General features: G+C 37.8%; 1 protein-coding gene across 1 annotated transcript in view; it reads right to left on the bottom strand.

The window, feature by feature from the left end:
• The window catches only part of PLCL1 (phospholipase C like 1 (inactive)), a 410,917-nt gene that overhangs the window by 386,177 nt on the left and 427 nt on the right, over window positions 1-24,313 (bottom strand). Inside the window, 1 exon segment of the mRNA XM_006152984.3 lies at window positions 24,183-24,313. This exon segment is cut by the window's right edge and continues 33 nt beyond it. Within this exon segment, the coding sequence (XP_006153046.1) occupies window positions 24,183-24,313 (131 nt within the window).

Below are 24,313 nucleotides of genomic sequence, written 5' to 3'. Positions count from 1 at the left end.
GAATGTATTAGTACAAGCTAATAAAATATACACTATATAAAAGAACCTAAAAAAAAAAAAAGAAATATCCAGGGAACCAGCAGTTAGCGTAATGGCTATGTCTCTGGACTCCCACGTAGTCGACCACGGTTCGTGTCCCGGACCCGGTGGCTTAAAAATCACGACGGGCGTGTGTGCGTGCGTGCCCAAGATCCCAAGAGGAGAACGGAGGAAAAGGGATTGTGGCGTGACCATCCCCCCTGGGGGGTGATTTCTCGCTTTCTGTCTCTATGTCTCTCTCTGTTTGTCAAGCGCATGCGCCCTATAGCGAAAACCTCTCAAAAAAAAAAAAAAAGAAAAAGAAAAAGAAAAAGAAATATCCAGCAAAAAGAACATAGGCATGGGTTTCTTTATTCATTCAATAAGCATTTAAAGCACCTAGCTGAAGCTCAGATTTATGTCTCGGTCACTTCGCCTATTTTCTATCTGGGATTATAGTTTTAAAATATTAGGTAAAGAGTACATCTGCCACATTGTTAAATCTATATATTGTAAAATGGTTGTGTCATAAACATTAAAATCATCAATGAACAGATGAATGAATGAATCAGTCATTTAAAGTAACTTTGCCAAATGTATTATACCATGGGGAAAAAATGACAACATTGCCAAATAGGCTATTAGTAGAGTCCAACTCCAACAGCCTTGGCCCTGCAATAGAGATATTAAGCATATATTTAAAGATTTAATATAAAACATTGAATAATGAGAGAGAAGAGTCACATTATCCCTCATGCTGACACTTATTAATATATATCAATTTGATATCAGAACTAAGAAATTCCTTTACATGTATTTACCTAAACAGTGAATATTGTTTTCTTTTAGTTGTATCTTACAGGATGATGTGGATAGATGACAGGGCACAGCTATCAGACATGGCCCATATGCACACTGTAAGGATGGATGAGAAGTCACTCACAAGAAAACAATGGCCATGGCTACTAGGAAAGTATATAAACTCTGTCATAAAAGTTTTTATAGAATTATAGACTTCCCCTAGCCAGCCAATGGGCAGTATTTTTATTAGGATCTGCTGAGCAAATGGATTAACGATTCCTTTCTTTTTTAGGTACAGCCTAAAATATATTAGGTCATCAGAATTTAAGTATTTTTCTATGTTTTTCTATGTAAAACTGTATCATGACTTTTCCAACAACCTAATATTTCTACAGACATATTACATCCATCACCTCCAAGCCTTATATATAGCAAACTCATAGGGCAGGCATTAAAATTCCCACTTTACTAATAAAAACACAGGCTCAAAAATTATTTTAACTTTCTCATGATCACATAGTTAGTAAGTAGTATAGATGAGATTTTAGAATTCCAGGACAAATTCTAAAGTCTGTGTCTTCTTATCTGCTAAAGCTATCTCCCAAAGATTTACAATCCTATTAAGTAAAGTGAACCCAACAATGGTAGACCACATTAATTCAGAGCAAGATTTCTTTAAGAAAGATGAGAAAGAATGAGTTATCTTAGTTCAATTTTGGAGGAGGAAAAAAAAATAAGTATGTGCCTAACACTAAGAGCTATAAAAGATGCAAGAAAATCAAAATGTGTCCCTTTCTTCAGAGTTGGTGAGATAAGACTTAGAAAGAATAAACAAAGGTCATTGTACTATCCCAATAGGTTAGTTTCTAATTTGTTTTATTTCTATCTAAATAAAGGTTATAACTAATAAGCTAAGAAAATAGTCTGAGATGTTCTATTGAAAGGGTTTATAGCTTGAAAACTTCCGGGAGCTTTAACAGTAGCTCCTTGACTTACTGTGTGTAGTAAACTTGGTAGTGTGTTTTAGTTTTTGTTTGTTTAGTTTTCTTGCATAGGACAAATGCACTTACCAGGGAGAGAGAGAAGGAGAAAGTAAGAAATCACTCCCTTGGGGGAATAAACACAATCCCTTCTCCATTCTCCTGTCTGGATTTTGGGCACACAGGCACACATGTCAGTGGGATTTGCAAACCACTAAGCCTGGGACTCAAACCATGCTATTGGCCACCTGGGATGCAGCCACCTTATCCTCCATGCCACCTACTGGACCATTATCTCTAGTTTTTACTACAACCTTTCAAATTGAATCTATGACTGGTTTGCACAAGGATTTCAGCCAAAATCCCAGTTCTTTTAGAATGCTTTCATACAGAAAGCTGTGCTTAAATGTAATGGATATAAATAAAGCGACAGAAAATGTTACGTTCTTTATATCCTCTTTCACCCACTGGCTTGACCTCATCCATGAGAACCTGGAAGGTGGCAAGCATTTAATACGAAAAGATTCAGAGGCACCTCTGACTCACTACAGCCTTGAGTCTAAACGGCACTGTCCTCTTAAACATATTATTAGCCATAATAAAATGAATAACTGTCAATTTTATGGTTTACTCCTTTCTTTAATTTTAAAGATTTCTTTTTAAGAGGGCTCATTATTTATTTAAGGCCCCATCTTCACAGAGCTTCATATTCTGTCCTTGGATGGACCACAAAACCAAACAGTTTGGAAGAATTCTGGCTTTTAAGGAATTTACACATTTAACAAGGAAAACATAATCTCAAACAAAAAAAAGCTGAAAATCTGAGCCTGAGTAAAACATGATTTTTTTAATACTTAAATTTTTGTTCACATTTTGAATATAGTCACAAACTTTACCAAAATAAGCATAATTAGAGGAGAAAAAAATTAACTTTGTTATAGCTAATGAAGTCATTAGCTATAAGAGGCCTTTTGCCCAAAAGAAAGCAAAATTCAAAGATGTAGTTGAATTGTAAGATGGAATTAATTCAGCTAAATTAAGGAGGAAGTTATTCTAATGTAAGCCTTTATTGAGTTTTAGGTGTCCCTTTAGATTTAGTTCCAGGGTGGGAATTGTAGGGAATTTTCTAAAATTTCAATCAACTTGAAGTAAGAAAAAGACCATAATATATATATATATGCACGTGTGTGTGTGTGTGCATGTGTGTGTGTGTGTGTGTGTGTATCATAATTTTAGGCCAAAGGATGATCAAAGTCAATTACATGGAACAGTGTCAAATGCAATAAGAACTTAAAAATAATTTGTTTTTACAGTCAGAAAAGCATTTGCACATCAATGTTTATTGCAGCATTATTCACAATTGCCAAGATATGGAACCAACCCAAATGTCCACAAACAGATGAATGGATTGAAAAAGTGTGACACATATACTCTATGGAATACTACTCAGCCATAAAAAACAACAAGACCCTGGCATTTGATAGAAAGTGAACGGATATGGAGGATCTATTGCTGAGTGAAGTAAGCCAAGATAGGGAAGAAAGATATTGTATGTATCCACTTAATATATACTGACTATCCACATTTTATGGTAGAGATCAAAATATTGAAGGACATAAAGGCAGTAAAAATAGTTAACGATGATAAGGCAGTATGAAATGGGGCAGGAGAAGAGAAGAGTATAGAGAAAGATAGCAAGAGAACAAATAGTAAAGCTTGACATTACTAGGACACAGATATGGTTTATTACTTAATGATGACATGTATAGTATTCTCAACTGGATTAGTCTGAGAAGTATTTCATGTTGGGTAAAGTCTTTTTACAAGCAAAATGATAGTGATAGACTCAAAAAAATAATTTAAATAATAATAATAATAATTGGGGAAAAATGAAAAGCTATTGGAAAATGAAATGGGGATTTTAATGTCTGTATCGACTGATATGCATGGTATTACTTCTGGAAAAAGAAATGTCATACACTGTAAAATTATATGTGATTCAATGTAATATAAACAAGATTATGATGATAATAAGTAAATAAATAAATAAATCATTTGCTGACATAAATAGGACTACACTAAATTCACATATAGCTCATTCATTTGCTCTAGAATTTGAAGTTGGGATCTACTTTTGAACAAACTTCATCCTCTAGAAGAAACTGTACAATTGTTTGTTGAGAAGAAATAAAAAAGGTAGCAACTAAAACTGTTCATTGGTTTACAGAACTTTTTGAAAGAATTGAAAGCTTTAAAAAAAAACTATATTAACTCAAATCATTGGCATACAAAAACTAAGTGGAAAACAGATACTGCCAATCATTCATATACATACATAGAAAAAGAAATAAAAAATTAGTAGATGAAAATCAACAGCATATATCATAAAATTTTTGCTGAAAATGATGAATGTGGTATTATCCTTGATTTAATTATCACACACTATATATATGCCTTGAATTCATATTATACCCCACAAAGATGCACATTAAGTAAATGTAAATAAAAGATTATAAAACAGAAAAAATCTGGCATTTTTCTTTGTAATTCTGTAAGAAATAACAAAAAATCAATAATGACCAATCCTTAAAACTTATGAGTTGCCCATCATATCAGAAAGGTGATCACCAGAACCTCAACCAGGTTATAAATAATAACCAAAAGATAAGTTTTGCTCGATGACACAAAGACAACCTTCAAAATCCTCCACAATCAAAATCTTAAGAATTACTTTTATTTATTGACTCCTCCATATCTCTGAAAAGTCCTTGCTAATTCTTCCTTCAGAACTGGTCTCACATTTTATCTTTTCTATTTTCAAATAATAATAATCAGCTCTTTTTTTACTATCTACCATATGCCAACTACTTAGCTAAGCACACTACAGGAATTATCTCATTTAATCCTCCCAAAAATCTTTTTTTTCCCTCCCAAAAATCTTATGAGATAGGTTCTACTGGGTTGTCAAAAAAGTCATGATGCATTTTTTTCTTTTTGCATAGAAAAAATACAACATGACTTTTCTGGAAATCCAATACTACAATAATGAAGCTGAGAGTTAAAAACATAAGTAACCTGCTCAGTATCACACAGCTAAAAGAGAATTATAATTCCAAATTCGGTAGTCCAATTATAAAGCCTTTAATGGCAGTGCTACTTCTTAAATCCAATACCTAATCCTAGAAACTTCTAATTCCTCTAATTACTAATTTATCTCTATTGTTTCAGATGCTTATTAGAAAACTCTCTATTTTTTCATTACTTTCCCATTTAACAAATTACAATAGCTTTATACATCATATGAAGTTACATGCAGCTGCCATATCAAACCAACCTTCAGCCAGCCCATTATATCCTCTCAAGTTCAGTAACATAGTCTCATGAATAAGAAGACAACCTTGCTGAATTGCTTATTAATAGAATATGTATTTTTTTTCCAGAATGAAATTTTCCTGATGACTCCATTCATAGAAATAAAGGATCTAGAAAATGATAGGTAAAGCAATCCACTACAGTGGATCACATTATATTGAGCATAGCAACCAATGTTGTAATCTAGGAACAACATTTTAAACAAACAACAACAAAAAAAAAAACACTCACAAATTAAGCTATGTTATTTACTGTATGAATCGGCAAGTTACTTAACTCATCTGTGTCTTAATTTCTTCATCTATGAAATGGGATAAAGAGCCCCTATCCTGAAGACTAGTGAGAATTATATGAGCTAAAACACATAAAGTGCTTAGAATACTGTCTGTAACATGGTAAGCACTCAATAAATGTCAGGGGTTATTACTGTGGTGGGAGTGTGAGAAGGGACACCCACATAACTCCCTTCAAATATGTCAAGAGCTGTCATGTGAGAACTTAAACTCACTCTTTATATCTACTGAAGGTAGAAATAGGACTGACAAGAAAAAGCATGAGAGAAGAACTTGATTTGGGCTCAACATAAGATTTTTTTTCAAACAACAAAAGCAGACTGAAAATGTAATTGGCTCCCTCATGAGAAAAGAGCTCCCTGCTGACTAGAAGTCAATTCTAGAGGAGTTCCTGCATTAGTATAGTTAGCTGCAAAAATGACCTCCAAAGCTCTCCTAAGATAGTTCACCACAGAGTCTTTCACACAGTGTGTGGCACACAGCAGTTACCTTCAGAAATCCTATATCGTTCTTGTGAGGGATTTCTCTATGAATCACATATGGTACACATTTGCAAATCAGATAAAAACATTTGCAGTCCATTTCTATGAGACATAACTTTTAAGTTAACTGGCTCATACAGCCATTAAAATAAGACCTAGAAGCATATGAGCCATGTTTCATCAATGTGAACCTAAAAATATAACAGAACAATGTTTGACTCCTTCATTCATAAAACACTGACTTGTTCTTCAAATTAAAAATATATCCTATGACTAATTTTTTTTTTAGAGATTTTCACTATAGGGCACGTGCACTCACCAGAGAGACAGAGACAGAGAGGCACAAAGTGATAAATCACCCCCTGGAGAAATGGCAATGCCACAATCCCTTCTCCTCCATTCTCCTCTCAGGATTTTGGTCACGCATGCACACACACCTGGCATGAGTTTAAGCTGCTGAATCCAGTACTCAAACCACTGTCGACTACATGAGAGTCCAATGACATCACCAAAGCCATCTGCTGGTCCCAAGTTATTCTAATCTTAATGAAAATTTACCAGTCTCCTTTACTTCATTTGACTACTAAGAATTTCCTAATGAGGGCCAGCAGGTGGCATGGTGGTTAAGGTGGTTGGATTCCCACATGGCCTTCTGTAGTTTGAGTCCTGGGCCCAATGACTTGAAAAATTACATTGGGTGCATGTGTATGCATGCCCAAAATCCCAAGAAGAGAATGGAGGAGAAGGAATTGTGGTGTGAACATGCCCCCATGGTTGATTTCTCACTTTCCTTCTCTCTGCCTCTTTCCTCTCTGGTGAGCACACACTCCCTATCACAAAAATCTAAAAAAAGAAAAAAGAATTTCCTAACCTTTAGCTGAGCCACCCAAGTAGAGATTACATTTTCCAGCATTCTTTATATGCAGCTAGATATGGCCATGTGACTAACGGGTCACTCAAATATGAGCAAAGAGGTACATGCAACATATAGGTCACTTTTATTTTTATTTTTATTTTTATATTTTGTGTTGCTATGGGACACAGGCACTCACTAGAGATGAAGAGGGAAAGTGAGAAGGATTTTCCCACACACACACCAAGGGGAATGGCCACCCCATAATCCCTTTTCCTCCAGTCTTCTTACATGTCCGGTGTATTTATCAAGCCACTGGGGACAGAGCTTAAACCACACAGTCAGCCATGTGGGATCCAGCCACTTTAAACACCACACCACTGGCTAGCCCAGTTAAATCATCCTAACTTTATTTTCTACCTGGTTCCATTCCAGCCTGATCAGTATATTCTGAAATCATTGTTCACTGGAAATTTTAGGTAACAGGGTTGCAGGTTTAAGGGATAAAAGAGCATGGAGAGCAAAAACATGCCTTCTCCTTACCATATCAAACACACATGCTGATTCATAAATGTGAGACCTAACGTAAGTTTTTCTTACTTCTCAGAGCCTCAGCCTATTCATCTGTAAGGTAGAAATGGTAACAATGGTTATGTCTTGCCAAGCTATTAAAAGAGTTGAAGATAATGTAAGATCTTGACAATATAAGTGCCCGTTATTATTCTATAAAACGAATACTTAGAATTCTATATCCTAGTCATACGATCATAAATAATTCTAGTTCAACTATATAACAATCACAAATAATCTAGTTCTAATGGCTCCCTAGAAGAATGGGAGAGTGGTAGACAGCCATGCTTGATAAAATGAAGGCATAAAATTAAAGAATAATCACTAAGATCCTATCTGGTCTCCAATTCTATAAATAATATATTGGATAATTAACCAGTCTCAAGTTTGGGGGATATAAATATGTGTTATTTTTCTTTTCATTGAATTTCTCAGATCCCCTTTTTCCCTGTATACTTAATATCAATAGTTCACCCAGATTCTATGTTTCAGTCTTTTTCAGTTATTAGAAGGGGTCTATCAAGATCTTAAAAACTTGATCTTAATCATTTTAAAACTTCAGTCTCATGTTTGATTCAAAATCCTCTTCTCTACCTCAGAGCCACCAAGGCAAACTAGAATGATGGTTGTAGTGGCTAGGACTGGGGTGCATCTTTCCCACTTCTCTCTTTCTCTTCCCTCTGTACTTCTCTTACTGGATTGGTCTGGAGGGTAGATAAGAGAGGATACTATATCCCCAGAGTGACCCCATAGGGATATTGCAGGCCCCATTGGGTAGGTTTTCTCTGCCCCTCAGGTTAACACTGAACTGATCATTGATTCTCTCTTTGTGAGGCAAACTCCATTCCCCACAATACCATTCTTCACTGCACATTCATCATCCTGGTTTTAGAGATCTGTTGTATATATAGACCTCTTCCTCCTACCCATCACAAGCTCCTGTCCTAGCCTTTTGTTACTAGAGTTTGTTCACCCAAGTGGACCTCAGGGTCTCTGATGGTTCAGTAACTCAGATTTTCTCAAAGAAGAGAGGAACATCAGTCCCAACTTACAGGGAGACTCTGTGGAAAGGCAATTGTTGGGTGCTACTACTATCACTTGCCCAAGTGTTCATTCAAAAATCATCTCACAAGGGGCCAGACAGCAGTGGAGCAGTAAAACATAATATTCTGTGAGGCAATCCCACATGGGAAGATTCCTGATTCAAGTCCAAAGACCTCTCTGAGTACACCCAGCATGCACTTGCCAATGATCTGGAGCTGGCTAAAGACCAGAGTAGATCATAGCATTGAGGCCCTGCTGAGGATTCTCTCTCTCTCTTGAGTCTTTTCTCTCAGTCTCAGAAGAGATCATGAACTCTTCTCCCCACAATGAGGCAAGTGAAAGAAATAACCCCTCTTCAGGAACCATAACCCATCCTCAACCCTACTGTCTCCCTCCCAGTCTTCCCCTTATTTAGCCAGGGGAAAGGGATATAGCAAGAGCAGTAGCAAAGGCTGCCTCTCAGTAAAACAGGGGGCAGATAGCGGGGCAGGAGAGGGACAAACAAAACTGTTATGATCCTCTTAACATGTAGATATAGGCCCTTTTGCTTTAAGATAATTCTCACACCCACAACTACTTCCATCCTATTACACCAACTTCTATGATGACTTGTTTATTAGAAGCCATTTCTCTGTAGTGGTAAACCTGTTGTGCTGAGTGTACAATCATGAATAATCTCCTTAGAGTTTCTAGGGCTGGGGCCAGAAAAATAGCAAAGTAGACAAAGCTTCTATTTAATCCCAAGCAACTCCACCAAGAGCCCAGACCAATCCTCCCTAACCTTTCCCAGAACCTTGAGGAGGTCTGTGTACAGCAATTATTGTTAAGTACCTTAAGGTACGAGGTGTTCATTACTTAAAGGTTCTCCAAAAGAACTACCAAAGGCCATTTTTAAAGAGAGAGAGAAAGAGATCCAAAGTGCACAGCTTCTAGTAGAATGGTCCAGTTAAAAAGATATTTGTTGAACCTTTTACCCAGTCCATTTATAAATGTAATCCCATATGACTCCATTCCCCTTTAGCACATCTAGAGCCTTCTCTTTGTCTTCCCTCCTTTCCTAATCTCAACTTCCGGTCAAGAGTAACTGCTAACACTTTGGAGAGAAACTGCTCACAGTACACACAGTTTTGATTTTTTTTTTCTCCTAATGACATCTTTAGATAAATATTATCATGCCATCTATAGATTAGAAAGCTGAATATCAAAAGGTCACCTGCTGTTGAAGCTTCTGACCTCCAATATGTCTAGTATAAGCATACACACACACACACACACACACACACACACACACACACCACATATTTATCACAAAACTAGATTGATTCCATAGTAACCAAACATAAGAAACTACTGTGAAAAAAATTTTTTTTAAGTTTCAAATATCCACACGAAGACTTTATTGCCAAAAAAAAAAAAAAAAAAAAGTCCACTTTCAGGAATGTAACCAAACACTTTGTTGTATAAATGCTGCAATAAAAAAGAGAGAAAGAAGAGAGCTGAAGACCTGAATACCTTCAATAATTTAATATAACTACAGATAGATAATTAAAGCTGATGTATAAGTATCTCACTAAGAGAGATGATAGTACCTTTGTTTTTGAGGGAGAGAGATTTTTGCTATAGGGCACATACGATTCCCAGAGAGACAGAAAACAAGAAATCACCCCCCAGGGGAACTGGCCATGCTGCAATCCCTTCTCCTCCATTCTCCTATCAAGATTTCAGGCATGCACGCACATGTTCCTGGCGTGAGTTTTAAGCCTCCAGATCTGGGACTTGAACCTCGGTCGACTATGTGGGAGTCCAGCAATGTAACCATTATAACATCTGCTGGCCCTGAGAGATGACAATACCTTTAATACCTGAGCAGTCTACACCTGGTAGGGGCAAACCTCTGGGCACCACTTGGTCACATTACTATATCTCTACACAGCAGAATAGACTCTTTGCCTTTAATGCAATCCCAGGCACTAGGACAGTAATTACGTGATATATATTTAAATTTCCCACATCTTGACTTTGGAATTTTTATCTCCCCTCCCCCCAGGAAAGAAATGAAGTGGTCATATTTTCAAAACTTTAATGGAATCTAACAAAGATTTACCAAGCTTCTCCTATTTTGAAAATTAATTGGGAGGAAATCTCAATCATACAGTGTCATTTCCACTACAATAAAATGGCCTCTTTCTTGGACTGAAAACTGGAATACTCCTTATTTATTGATTGATGCTGGGAGATAAATGTATCAAACTATAAAATAAATCATATCAGGTTGCAATGATTAAGTAACAGTATAATTTACCCTTGGCCTATGTAATTTATACCAAAGTTGGATCATAAACTTTTGCTTTATGGTAAACAGGCCAACTTCTGCAAGGAGTACAAATACAGTAATGGAGTTTCATTCCTCTCAAGAAAAAATGGAATACAGCTAAGGTTTAAACCAATATCATTTAAGAGGTAATAACATAAAGATTAAAAGCAACCTCTGGGGAACAGCAGGTGCATGGAGATTAAGGTGCTGGATCCCACATGGCCAACTGTGCAGTTCAAGTCTTGGACCTGGTGCATTGAAAATCATACTGGATGTGTGTGCATGTGTGCCCCAAATCCCAAGAGAAAAATAGAGAAGAAAGGACTGTGACATGGCCATTCTCCCTGGGGGTGTTGGGGGACAGGGGATAGTTTCTCACTTTCCCTCTCTTCGTCTCTCTATGGCAAGTGAACATGTCCTATAAGAAAACACAAATAAATAAATAAATAAATAAAAAGCAACCTCTGGAGCTAGACAAGTTGGATCCATTTTCTGGTTCTGCATTTGCTAACTATATGGACCTGGGCAAGTCACTGAATGTTTCACCACCTGTAAAAATTGAAATAATACTACTCGGCATATGTAATAATTGTGAGGGTTAAATGATTTAATAACATGAAGCGTCTAAAACAATGCCAGAATCCTTGAACAAATTACGTATTTGTTTTTTCACCATAGAATGCATGTGCTGGAGACAGAGAAAGGGAAAGTGAAAAATCACCCCCCAGGGGGATGGCCATGCCACAATCCCTTCTTCATTCTCTTGGGATTTCAAAATCCCTTCTTCATTCTCCTGTGATTTGGGGACACACACACACACACACACACACACACAGAGAGAGACAGGTGCACACCCAACATGATTTTCAAGCCAACAGATCCAGATCGCCCACTGTGGTCCAGCACCTTAACCATCATGCCGCCTGCTGGCCCCAGTACTTGCTATTATTATAAAGAAAAGTTCTGAGTAGGGAAAAACCTCTTCAAGATGTTACTATGTATTTTATCTATTAATTTAAACATAAAAAGAAAACTGTTTAATTCTTTTTTTTTCTTTTTTTTTTGGAGAGGTTTTTGCTATATGGCACATGCACTCTCCAGACAGACAGAGAGAGACATAGAGACAGAAAGCGAGAAATCATCCCCCTAGGGGGGATGGCCAAGCCGCAGTTCCCTCTTCCTCCATTCTCCTGGGATCTTGGGCACACATGCACATGTGCCCAGCGTGAGTTTAAGTCATCGGGTCTGTGACTCCAACCACAGTCTACTATGTGGGAGTCCAGCGACATAGCCATTATGCTAACTGCTGGTCCTGAAAACTGTTTAATTTTTAATAACATTTCCAAATATATAACATTTAATTATAGTATAGAATCAATAATTCCAAAATATTTCAAACTTGGAGTTTACCAAATGCCAAAAATGACTTTGCATCTTGTATATCAGTCCCTTGTATGGACACCAACTTCATTCCCTGACTCCCACCCCCTTTCCACAAATTAGTCATGATAAATGATTAAGAGACTGCAAGTTCAAGGACATTGGCAGGGCTATGTTTTATGGAGCTTAAACTCTCAAATTTTGATCAGCATGCACAGGTTGTGGTCTCCTCTCACTTCCCCTCACCCAACTGAAGGAAAGCACTGCATGTTACCCTTCTGATATTGTTGCCCTTTTCCTGAGGCATAACCTAGCCTTGCCTGGGCCAAGGGAGGGTTAAAGGGGAAGCACATTTTTCCCTGCTGACCATGTCTCTGACTCTTTAGTCTCTGATTATAACAGGTATTTCCCTGAGGAGCCCACACTTCTCACCACCTGTCAAATCTGAGAGGTAGAGTGTGTTGTTTAAATGCACAGGCTACTTGGCCTACTTTGGTTTGAAGTCGTTTGGGTCTTGGGAAAAATTAACCTACAATATGGTCAGGTCCATCTTTTCAGAATTCTACAATAAAATTTTGGTCCCTACTATTAGTGAAGTATTGTCTCTTTTTTGTCTTATTTGTGCATTTATCTCCAATATCTTACAGGGAAGGTGCTCTTATTCAAGTATCCCTAATTTCCTACGTACTCTCACCATTTCTAACCATAATATTGAACTATATAAATAATACAAGTATGCGTATTTATACAAATTTACTGGGCTTAGTCAGTGCTTAGCATCTTTAAAAAGACTCTTTAAATGAACAAATAAAAATAAGTATCTTTGAAAAGTTCATCATGAAAGAATTAACAAAGTAGGTATTATCTTTCAAAGGTATTTTAAACTTTAGAATACAAAGTTGGATGGTTAAGGAAAAACACAAGATCCTTGCCTATAACAGCTACACACTTCTATAAATTTACATAAAATACAAATTAAGAAATATGTGAAAACTAAACACACTTACAGAAATAGTTTAGTTCTTATGTTATTTTGTTTTGGATTGATTGTGTTGTTTTAAAATTAACTTGCCTTTCTTCTTCTTCTTAGAGTTATAATAATAACATTAATGTGGTTCTTGTCTACTCACCACATATAATCTTACTTTTTTCAATGTAATGCTAGATTGACTTTTTTTGTAAAAGATCTATTTTTTTATTTTTCTTTTCTTTTCTTTTCTTTTCTTTTCTTTTCTTTTCAGGAAGGAAGAAAAGTTTATATTTCCATTTAAAGAAACAAACAAGATGGGACCAGCAGTTAGCATAATGGCTATGTCACTGAACTCTCATGTAGTTGACCACAGTTCGAGTCCCAGACCCAGTGGCTTAAACTCATGCCAGGCACATGTGCGTGTGTGCCCAAGATCCCAAAAGGAAAATGGAGGAGAAGGGATCGCGGCATGGCCATCCCCCCTGGGGGATGATTTTTCAATTTCTATCTCTCTGTCTCTGTCTTTCTGGGAGCGCATGCACCCTATAGCAAAAATCTCTCCAAAAAAAAGAAACAAACAAGAAAAATATTTTAACAAATTACTGAGCCTATCAACAACTCAAAAGAAAGTCAAATGTTAAAATTGGGAAAACAAAGCAGGGTTATAAAAAAGAAATCAGTAATGTTTTACTCAAAAGTCATAAAATTCTATTTTGCTAGTTCAGTCTTATGTTCAAACTCCTCTTCAGTTGAATATGCAGAGTTACAGTGAACCAATCTTTCTGTTTAAATCCTGGGAGTTAACATTTGACATTGTTATTGATATTTCTTGTCCCTAGCATTAAATTGGTCATTTTCTTGGTTGTCTTTTGTTCTCTTATTCCTGTATGTCTTTAGCTTTCCTGGTCAAGCACTTCTTTCAGAATTTCTTGAAAAGTAGGTCTGCTACTGGCAAATTTTTTCAGTTCTTGTTTATCTGAGAATGTTTTTATCCTTTCTTTCGATATGAAGGATAATCTTACCGGGTATAGCGTTCTTGGTTGAAACTTTTTTTCACTTAACACTTTGAATATATATGTTCCTATTTTTTCCTTGCTCACATTGTTTCTGATGAGAGGTCAGAGGCTAGCCTGATGGGATAACCTTTATAAGTAACCTGACGTTTCTCTCTTGCCAATTTTAGTATCTTGTCTTTGTCTGTAGATTTGACCAGTCTGGCTATGATATGCATTGGAGAAGATCTTGTTGGATTGATTCTATTAGGGGTCCTTTGTATTTCTTGGGTGTGAATATTTGAATGCCTCTCTAGATTTGGAAAGTTTTCTTCCAAGATTTCATGGAATAAATTATCAATGTCCTTATTAGTTTCCTCATCTTCTGGGATACCAATTATCCCAATGTTTGAGTGCTTAATGCTGTCTAGTATTTCTTGTATAGTATTCTCATTTTGGGGGGTTATTTTCTCAATCTTTTTGGTTGTTTTTTCTAGATCAGAGGTATTAACTTCAACATACGAGATTTGATTTTCTGCATGGACTAATCTGTTTTTAATACTTTTAAGGGAGGTTTTGATTTCCTGAGTGGCAGCCTTTATCTATAATAGCTCCATTTGATTCTTTTTTATGGTGTGTATTTCCTCTTTCAGATCATGGAAGAACTTCAACACCTCTTGGAACTCATTGTCTCTTTTCTTCTGTATTTTCTGGAGTTTATTATCTCTCAGCTCTTGCATCTCAGTTTTGTCACTATGAATATTCTGAAGTCTCTATCACACATTTTCATGAATTCTACTGTACTGTCTGTGGATGATGAAGGATTGTTCTTTTCCCTAAGGGGAGAGATATTTTCTTGGTTTCTCATGTTTCTTGTGTCTCTGTGGTTGTTTCTGGTTATTCTATGACAAAAGCCCTCCTCCATGGTGCTTTGCCATGTGGTATCAACAGTTAGATTAGGAGTTCAGATTTATAAAAAGAAATTTCTTCATTAAAGCAGGAGGTTCAATAAGCGTTGATGGTTTCAATGACTCTAAAAGTATTCAAATTCTTGGATACCATGCACCTAGGCCTATCTAGACCTTAAGTGTGTGAAGAGTGAAGCTTAGAGTAAGAAAATAAGGCTACAAAATATAAGCAAAATGGAAAAACTAGAAAAATACTACCAAGAAAAAGCAAAAAATGGAAACAGTGCAGTGCCAGGACACACCTCAGCTTTAAAATGGCTTCTGAAGGGCCAGCAGTTGGTGTAAAGGCTATGTCGCTGGACTCCCATGTAGTTGACCACGTTTCAAGTCCCAGACCTGGTGGCTTAAACTCACATCGGGCACGTGTGCATGCGTGCCCAAGATCCCAAGAGGAGAATGGAAGAGAAGAGATTGCAGCGTGGCCATCCCTCCTGGGGCATGATTTCTCACTTTCTCTCTGTCTCTCTCTGTCTTTCTGGTGAATACACGCAACCTATAGCAAAAAACTCTCCCAAATAATAATAATAATAAAATGGCTTCTGAAATTAACAAGCAAACAAAAAGGCCTGAGGTGAGGAGAGGTGCTTGAAAAAAAAATTTTTTTATTAAAATTTTAAAGAGAGAGAGAGAGTATAAGACAGACAGACAGAGACAGAGAGAAGACAGAGGTTGCCCTACCTTGTCTGAATATTTCAGGAGTCTAGGAGTTGGGTTTAGAGCATAGCTTTTCTGAACACACCAGGACACACCTCAACTTTAAAATGGCTTCTTGTCTGAATATATCAGGAGTCTCTAGACTGACTATTAATAAGATGAGTTAAAACAGTACTGTTGAAAATAAACTAGATTACATCTCTTTTAAACGCATCCACATACGATGTTAAAAATAAAACCACACATCAAATCCAAAGGGCTATTGAAATAGCCAACTTATGGTTTTGTTGTTTTCTAATGTTAGCTGAAACACACAATAATTAAAACAAGACAGAATGGGAGCCAACAGGTGGTGTGGTGAATAAGATGCTATGCTTTCACATGGCCATCTGTGGATTGAGTCCTGGACCTAGTAGTTTGAAAATCACTCCAGGAACATGTTCATATGTGCCCAAAGTCCCAGAAGAAGAATAGAAGAAAAGAGAATGCAGCATGGCCATCCCCACTGAAGAGCGATTTACCACTTTCCCTCTCTCTGTCTCTCTCTCTGGCAAATGTACCCCACTATGGAAAAAAAATTAATAAAAAGATAGAATGCTGTTGTTATACAGTTGGCCATTTGGTCTTAATTATTATTATAATCATTAATTAGTATAATCACTAATTACATTAAACTGTCTATAGTATCTTATTATAGAAACGGGGATACAGAAAAGAACTAGGATACAGAAATGATAAGATTTACCGAAACTAAAAGAAATATTTTTTACATTATTAAAACAGTTGTCAAAATATGAGATTTTGCAGAACTGACAAATTTCACAATAATAAAGTTTATTGTTTTATTATCTTAGATTTTAAGTTCAATCTAAGTATTCACTCTCATTTTATAACCAATGGTTCATTTGCTGGTGCAGAGATCCCAATGAGAAACAAAAAGGATTTCACAATCCTGCCTTTTATTTCCATTAAAGTTATTTAAAGCTGGATTTTTGTTCTAAGTTTTCGCCATAGGCTCACACACTCACCAGAGAAAGACAAAGGGAAAGTGAGAAAGCATTCTCTAGGGGTATGGCCACACTGCAATCCCTTCTCTTCCAACCACACGCCCAGCATGATTCTCAAATTGCTGAGTCTAGGACATCAACCATGTTTGGCCATGTGAAGGACCAGAACATTAACCACTATGCTACCTGCTGGCCCCAAAAGTTGGATCATTTTTTAAATGCACAATATTATATCTCAGTTGGAACATTCTTCCTTAACATGGAATTAGTTTTAATATTTGCAGTTAGTAAAACTGTACAGATGTACGTGAGGGAACAGGGGAGACTACTGCAATTCTGCCAAGGAGCTACTGCCCAGGCCCTGCCCGGTATTTGCTCTAGTATTACATAGAAGCATTTAACAGATTTTTTTGCTCAGTAGCACAAGGTAAAGTTGCCTGTCTCCTGATGTCTTTTCATAATGTCCTGCTGTGCCTGAGATGTTATTTGGCAATAAATGCTCAATTGACATTTTACTGTACAAAATTTAATTACTTGTTTTCTCCATTGCAGAAAAGAAAAGGCTGGAGAAACAACTATTCAGTCTTGATCACAATGTGTGTTCAAGCCCTGAGTGGGATTAAACATACTCAATATGTAGTTTACTCATACTTTTAAACTTCAATATCTTTCCATAAAGGAAAAAAGTATAAATTTTAATAGTAATTACCAACCACTAATCAACAGGCACATCCAAAAACTTTCATCAAAGTATGGCAAGGCTCTTTTTTTTTTTTTTTTTTGAGAGGTTTTTGCCATAAAGCGTTTTCGCTTTCCCGCTAGACAGAGAGAGACAGAGAGACAGAAAGCGAGAAATCACCCCCCAGAGGGGATGGCCATGCCGCAATCCCTTCTCCTCCATTCTTCTCTCAGGATCTGGGGCACGCACGCACACGCGCCCAGCATGAGTTTTCCAAAAACTTTTATCAAAGTTTGGCAAGGGTTTTTTTTTTTTTTTTTTTTTTTTGAGAGGTTTTTGCCATAAGGCATGTGCGCTTGCCAGATAGACAGAGAGAGACAGAGAGACAGAAAGCGAGAAATCACCCCCCAGAGGGGATGGCCATGCCGCAATCCCTTCTCCTCCATTCTTCTCTCAGGATCTGGGGCACGCACGCACACGCGCCCAGCATGAGTTTTAAGCCACCAGGTCCAGGATGCGAACCGCAGTTGACTACATGGGAGTCCAGCAACATAGCCATTATGCTAACTGCTGGTCCCCAGTATGGCAAGGCTCTTTACCTAAAGCTTATTCCTCATGCCCTTGAGAGACACTATAAAAAAATCACAGCAAAAAGATAGCAATGAGAAGGAACCACTTCTAGGGTAAAAAGTCATCATGTTCCTATAGTAATTTATGGGAAAGTAAACATTCTGACTGAAGTTGATGGAATAATAGACCAAAGGCTCCTAAGAGGTTCAGTGCTGAATACAGCTGAATCACACCTCAGAAGAACTTCAGTTGAAGCCACCGACACTTCACACAGCACCACAAATAGTAAAGGCTGGCCAGTTCTACCATATTACCAGGTTGTTTTTCCAAAATTCATCCATAAGTTGATTATTTGGAACTTTTAACACACATTTGTACAGGCAAAAAATAAAGTCTATAGATGTTGATGAATTCCTAGGTCAATCTACAAAAGCTTATATAACTCATAGTATACCTAAAATATTGCACTGGGTCATCAGAAAAGTCATGATATTTTTTTGTTGTTGTTTTTTAGAATTTTGGTATAGGGCAAGTGCGCTCACTGGAGAGACAGAAAGATATAGAGAAACAGAAAGTGATAAATCACTCCCCAAGAGGATGGCCACACCGCAATCCATTCTCCTTATGGAATTTTGGGCATTCAAGCACACACACCTGGAGTTTTAAGCCTCTGGGTATGGGACTTGAGCCATAGTTGACTGTGTAGGGATCCAGCAACGTAACTATTACACCATCTGTTGGTCCTGATGCATTTTTGCATAGATAAATATGTCATGACTTTTCCAATGACCCAATAGTTAAGTCATTTTCCAATCATATTTAATCTCCTTTCATAACTGATTCTATTAAAAATGCTTTCAGAATTGCAGTTGAAGATCCTTTATTCCTCTGACTTCCCTTCAACAATACATATTCCTATGTTTCAGGTATTTGATCCCTCTGTTTCTCACTCTAAAGGAGAATACATCCCTTCAGAAACTCCACCATCTGCAGAGGCACTGAAGTAAGCCTAGTGTAAAACAACAGGTGTGAGCTCAATATATTAACTCCAAGTTGAACACCTGACAAATTGTCCCTCCTTTTCAAATGTTAGACTTGTGCCTAACAATATGGCCAGAGACAGAAAGGTTGCAATACATTTCTAGAATCATCAAGCTCCAGATGTTCTGACTGGGGAGCAGGAAGGATAATTAACCCACAAGCCTTGGGACCCAAGTTTCAAATTCTTCTGCCACTCTTCTACGTATTCACATTGTTCCTAACCTGGAAAGTGGTCATGGATTGTGGACTTCCTGCATCTGAGAACCAGTATAAGAGCGCAAACTCTGAAGTTAAATAGACATGGCTTGGAATCCTAACTCTACATTTTATCAGTAGCTTTCTGTGCCTTCTCAACTTTAGGTTTACTGTGAGGATTAAGCGAAACAATGTATGAAAGCTCCTAGTTTAGTAACTGACTCATAGTAGACAGCATTTAATGTGGATTCCATTCCCTTTGTCCCTCTGAGTTGAGCCATAATTTTTCTTTGAGACTACAGCTCAGAAACCCACTACACCAGCCACACAATGAACATGCTAGAGGGAGACTGGCCATGATAGAAAATCAAGAGACATGAACAACATGAGCTAATCATCACTTTAGGTGCTTCAGTGGAAGTTTCAGAACCTCATTCCTAACTACTACATCATCCCACATACCCATGTCCAGAGATCCAACTTACAATTTCCACTCTTCTTTGCTCAGAGAATCCAAACTTAAAGTAGAATCAAAAGGAAATTTAAAAAAAAAAAGAGAGAACCCATAATATGTTATATATAATGGAAGAAAAATTAACTGCTATTTTAAAAACACATACAAGAAGACTTCAAAACATTTGTAGGAAAATGTTAAATTATGAGCTTATTTGGGTGTAAAAAAATTTTGAAATCTTTGAATAGTTTTCTTAAAGTAGATGTTTTCCATGAATTTTTTGAAGTCCCTATAGATATTTCAGGTTCCCACCATATGGTATAAGGAATAAGCTACATGCTTCCTATTTCTTGAGTATTGCATAGTTAAGAAACTAGAAACTATAATATACACTGTTAAATACAGATACAGATGTCTGTGGTTCGAGTCCTGGACCCAGTGGCTTAAAACTCACACCAAGCATGTGTGCATGCATACCCAAGATCCAGAGAGGAAAATGGAGAAGAAGGGATTATGGGGTGGCCATCCCCCCCCCCAAGGGGTGATTTCTCACTTTCTGTCTATGTCTCTCTCTGTCTCTCCAGCAAGTCCGCATGCCCTATAGCAAAAAATCTCTTTTAAGAAAAAGAATAATGTAAATTTGATATCAAGAACCAGATAGATAAATGGTCTAGTTCCTTAATTAGAAATCAATTCAATGAGAGACTAGTATATAACTGTTAGATATTATCAATCATGCATGTACCTAATGTGTCATTTTAAACCACAAGTCATCAAGAAGAAATTAAGATGGACTCTACTGCACTATTGTGGTATACAATAATGCACTATATAAATAATATAACATTTGTCAATGTCAATGATGTTGAAAATAATTACACAGAAAGAACGTAGACAGATAAAAGAACACCTAGTTTAGTTCTCATATTAAATTTTTTAGTACTCAGTACTAGGCATATAGGAAAGAAATACAATGACCATAGCAAGATTTTCAAAAGATGTGCACAGATAAATGTCATCATTGTTTTCATCAGCTCAGAAGGAAATTGTTTTCTCATCTAAACACATGTTTCACAAATTAGGGAAGGCAAATTTACTGAAAACAGTCCTTTTATTAATATACAAGACAGTCTGTGTTTTGGCAGAAGAGAGGAATGCACTATTCTGAGTTATCTAATATTCAAGTTAATAGAAAATTAGCACTAAAATAATTATAACCAAAACCATACCCTAGATTAAGCCGAAAGGAATTTAATATTTGATGATCCACAACCTTTCAGTGGCTCAGAGTTATGATCATGAATATCAATTATTACTGTACTGTGGCTATTTGGAACATCATTTAATAGGTTGATTAATATAATATATAATAAAGTCTTTCTCTTTTGTGTATGAAACTTAGCAAAATTGTAAAGAATGCATTTTCTCTCAGTATAGAACATGTGCTATGCATTTCTTAAATGATCTAAACCTCTTCAAGAAATTTCATTTTTTACTACGCCAAAGTAGACAAACAATGGGTCAATGGATTCAAAACGTCAACAAGAGCCCAACCACGGCGATATATGCTGCCAAGATACTGTGCTCTGCAGGCTACAACCACGTGGAGGTTTGGTTTGATTCCCAGTCCAACTTACAGTCTGGACACAGTAGGCTGTGCCTGTAATCCCAGCAACCCAGGAGGCTAAGAAAGGAGGATCACAACTCAAGGCTAGTGTTGGCAACATAGCAAGACTCTGGCACCCACCTGTAGTCCTAGATAGGAGGCTAAAGCAGAAGGATAGAGACATGGCGATACCTTGTTTTTTAAAATGTCAACAGAAAGGTTCTTGATCTCAGAGAAGGAGTGGAATAGAGTCCACTACCTGCCTCTTTCCCCCTAGAAAGGAATAAAGCCATTCAGGAAAAGACCCCAACAATTGCAGTCCACCAAATACCTTCCAGATTATTCTTAAAGATTAATTCACTCATCCCAATGAACCTCAGACCACTCTAGGCATCAAAAATGTTTGAAGCTGCAAATCTTCAGTAGACTTTATTGTGTAAATCATGGGATTCAATAGTTCATCATAAGTATGTATAGGTACATATGTTTATCTATATATGCACGGAATATTTTGAAAGGCTACATAGGGAAATGTCAACAGTTCTAAGGATAGACCGTGTACATGGGAGTATGGAGTGGCTGAGAGTCCTCCCTTCATACTTCTTTGCAATATTTTATTTTTTAAAAAATACTTAGAGGATCTTGTCTTAGGGTGTGTGCACTTGCCTGAGAGGGAGAGACAGAGACAGTGAGAGGGACAGAGAAAAATCAACCCCCAGGGGATGGCCATGTCACAATCTCTTCTCCTCCATTTTCCTCCTGGGATCTTGGGCACACACATGCATGCCTACCATGAGTTTCAAGCCACTGGGTCCAGGATGTGAATCATGGTCAGCCATGTGAGAATCCAGCAATGTAACCACTACAGCAACTGCTGGCCCCATCAACATTTGCTTTTTAAAATCACATGTATTCATATTTTCCTCTTCCAGTAAAACTCAACTGTGAGTGTGTATTCACATATGTGTGCTCGCATGCCCATGTACAGAGCCTGTTTTTTTAGACAGGGTCTCACTATGCCCAGATCCTCCTGCCTCAACCTCCTGAGCAGCTGTAACTACAGGTGCCTAACACTGCACCCATTTTAGGTTTTGTTGTTATTGTTTGCATTTCTTTTGTTTGTTTATTTTAGGATGGCCTCTCATGTGGCCTCAGCCTACAGTGCAGCATACGCTGCCATAGCTAAACCAATAAAACCTCATCTACAATAATAATTCACTTCATTTTCTAACAGCCTTCATTTTAAGCCATTTACTAAATGTTTATTTACCACTAATAAGGAAAAATCAAGCTCATACTCTACCATCTCCCTTCTTTTTTGTCACAAAAAGAAACTTCAAAACAAAAGAGAGATCATTCTCAGTCACCACCCTTGTGAGTATACAAACCAGTATGGTATGATTTAAAAGTAGCAAACTTAGTTGCAATAATCTCTGTATTCCTTATACTCCACTGCTTTTATATTTTTACAACTTTATAGAACCTGCTGCTTTTTATGATCATGTATTTTAAGCTATTTTGCAGTTACCCGCAAGACCGTATGTAGTATCAATATCTTAGAATCCAAAATGTCCTTGTCTCCTAAACTGTGATGTTTTTTAAGTTTCAGAACAATATGCCTTCTGACCTGTGGGTTTACAAAAATCAGAAAGTGCTTATTTCCCTTTTACCCAAATTCTCACTCAGAATAGAACACTTCTTGTCACATAATAGAAAAACCACAAAGTAACAGAGACTACTACAGGGTCATTTGTAATTATCACACACTCTTAATACAGAAACCTCCCTGTTGGTTTTAAACTTCGGTGTGTCTGTATTGAGAAAAACCCTAGACCCGTGCTTGGAGCTTGGTGTATGTACTGTCGGTGCAGCTCACTTACACCAAGGCTGGAAACCTGGAAAAGAAACTGGCACTCTGCAGCAATTACATAGCTTATCTCTGAGGAGTTCTGAACGTATTAGCCACCCTAAGGAAGGTAGATGGCAGGCAGTTCCAAGTTCATCTTTCACTGCCATCATTGGTCTAGATACGCCAGCAAAATCCATTTTAAGCTCACATGCACATGATTATTCACAAGCATTTGTCCTGAGGCCCTTTTTCAGAGACTGTTCTTTGGGTTCTCCCCCCCTTCAGAGAACTTCGCCGCAAAGTCACATATCCAAAAGATGAAATCTCACACAGAAAACAAGTTCCAAGTGGAAGACAGAAAGACAAGGGGGAAGAGAAAGTTTTACCAATCCCTTGCCACATGGATGGAGAGAAATCCTGTGAGTGATTAGGGGGCTCAGGAAGCGTCTTGCCTGGATGTGGTGGTAACCACAAGGACCGGATGATGCTTGGGAGGTTGTTTTCTGATTGTGCTTTCTGCAGCGCAGAAACTGGGTTCTTCTATCGCTCTTTACCGTGCTACGGGTTCACTGAAACTCACCTTGCCTACCCGTAGGGGGAAAGCTCGTGGGGGGTGGGGGGGTCCATTTGAGTCTGGAGGGGTCTTGCGGGGGGGTTGCTTTTTGGTTGTTTGTTTGTTTGTTTTTACATGAACAGAGGCTGCATATCCTTTACCGTGCAGAAAAAACCTAAGCCTTTACTCCGGAACAGTGCACAACCAACGCTTGGGTCTGCATTTATTCTGCGTCCTCCCTTCCTCCTTTCATCAACCGTCTTGTGAAGCTTGTGGAGAAAAAGATGGAAAGCATCTTTCAAAACGCAAAAACGCAGAGCGGAACTTTTCCTCCGCGGGCTCTCAGTGAGAAAAAGTCACTTCTGCTTCTCACCGTCAAGAGCTGCGTCTGGGAACCTCCGGACAAGGAAGGACGGTTTGGCAATGAAGGAGGTGGGAGAAAACAATGCCGGGTCTGCTTACATCCTGCCGGTGCCCCCGACCCACCCACCACCCACATCCACACCCACGCTCCCGGCAGCGCGCGCCTTCGCTTACCTTGATGATGCTGCTGCGCCTGGGGGTCGCCCGTGCAGCTTCCAGAAGGCCGACCTCGCTGTCCGCTGGGGCTCCGGCCGCGCCGGGCAGCGCGACCCCGCTGCGACGAGCCCTCATTCGGCCCCCCGCGG

This window comes from Tupaia chinensis, unplaced genomic scaffold, assembly GCF_000334495.1.
Source record: "Tupaia chinensis unplaced genomic scaffold, TupChi_1.0 Scaffold000361_1, whole genome shotgun sequence".
NCBI lineage: Eukaryota > Metazoa > Chordata > Mammalia > Scandentia > Tupaiidae > Tupaia > Tupaia belangeri.
The sequence above is the reverse complement of the archived record's forward strand: the minus strand, read 5'-3'. Positions and strand labels throughout refer to the sequence as shown.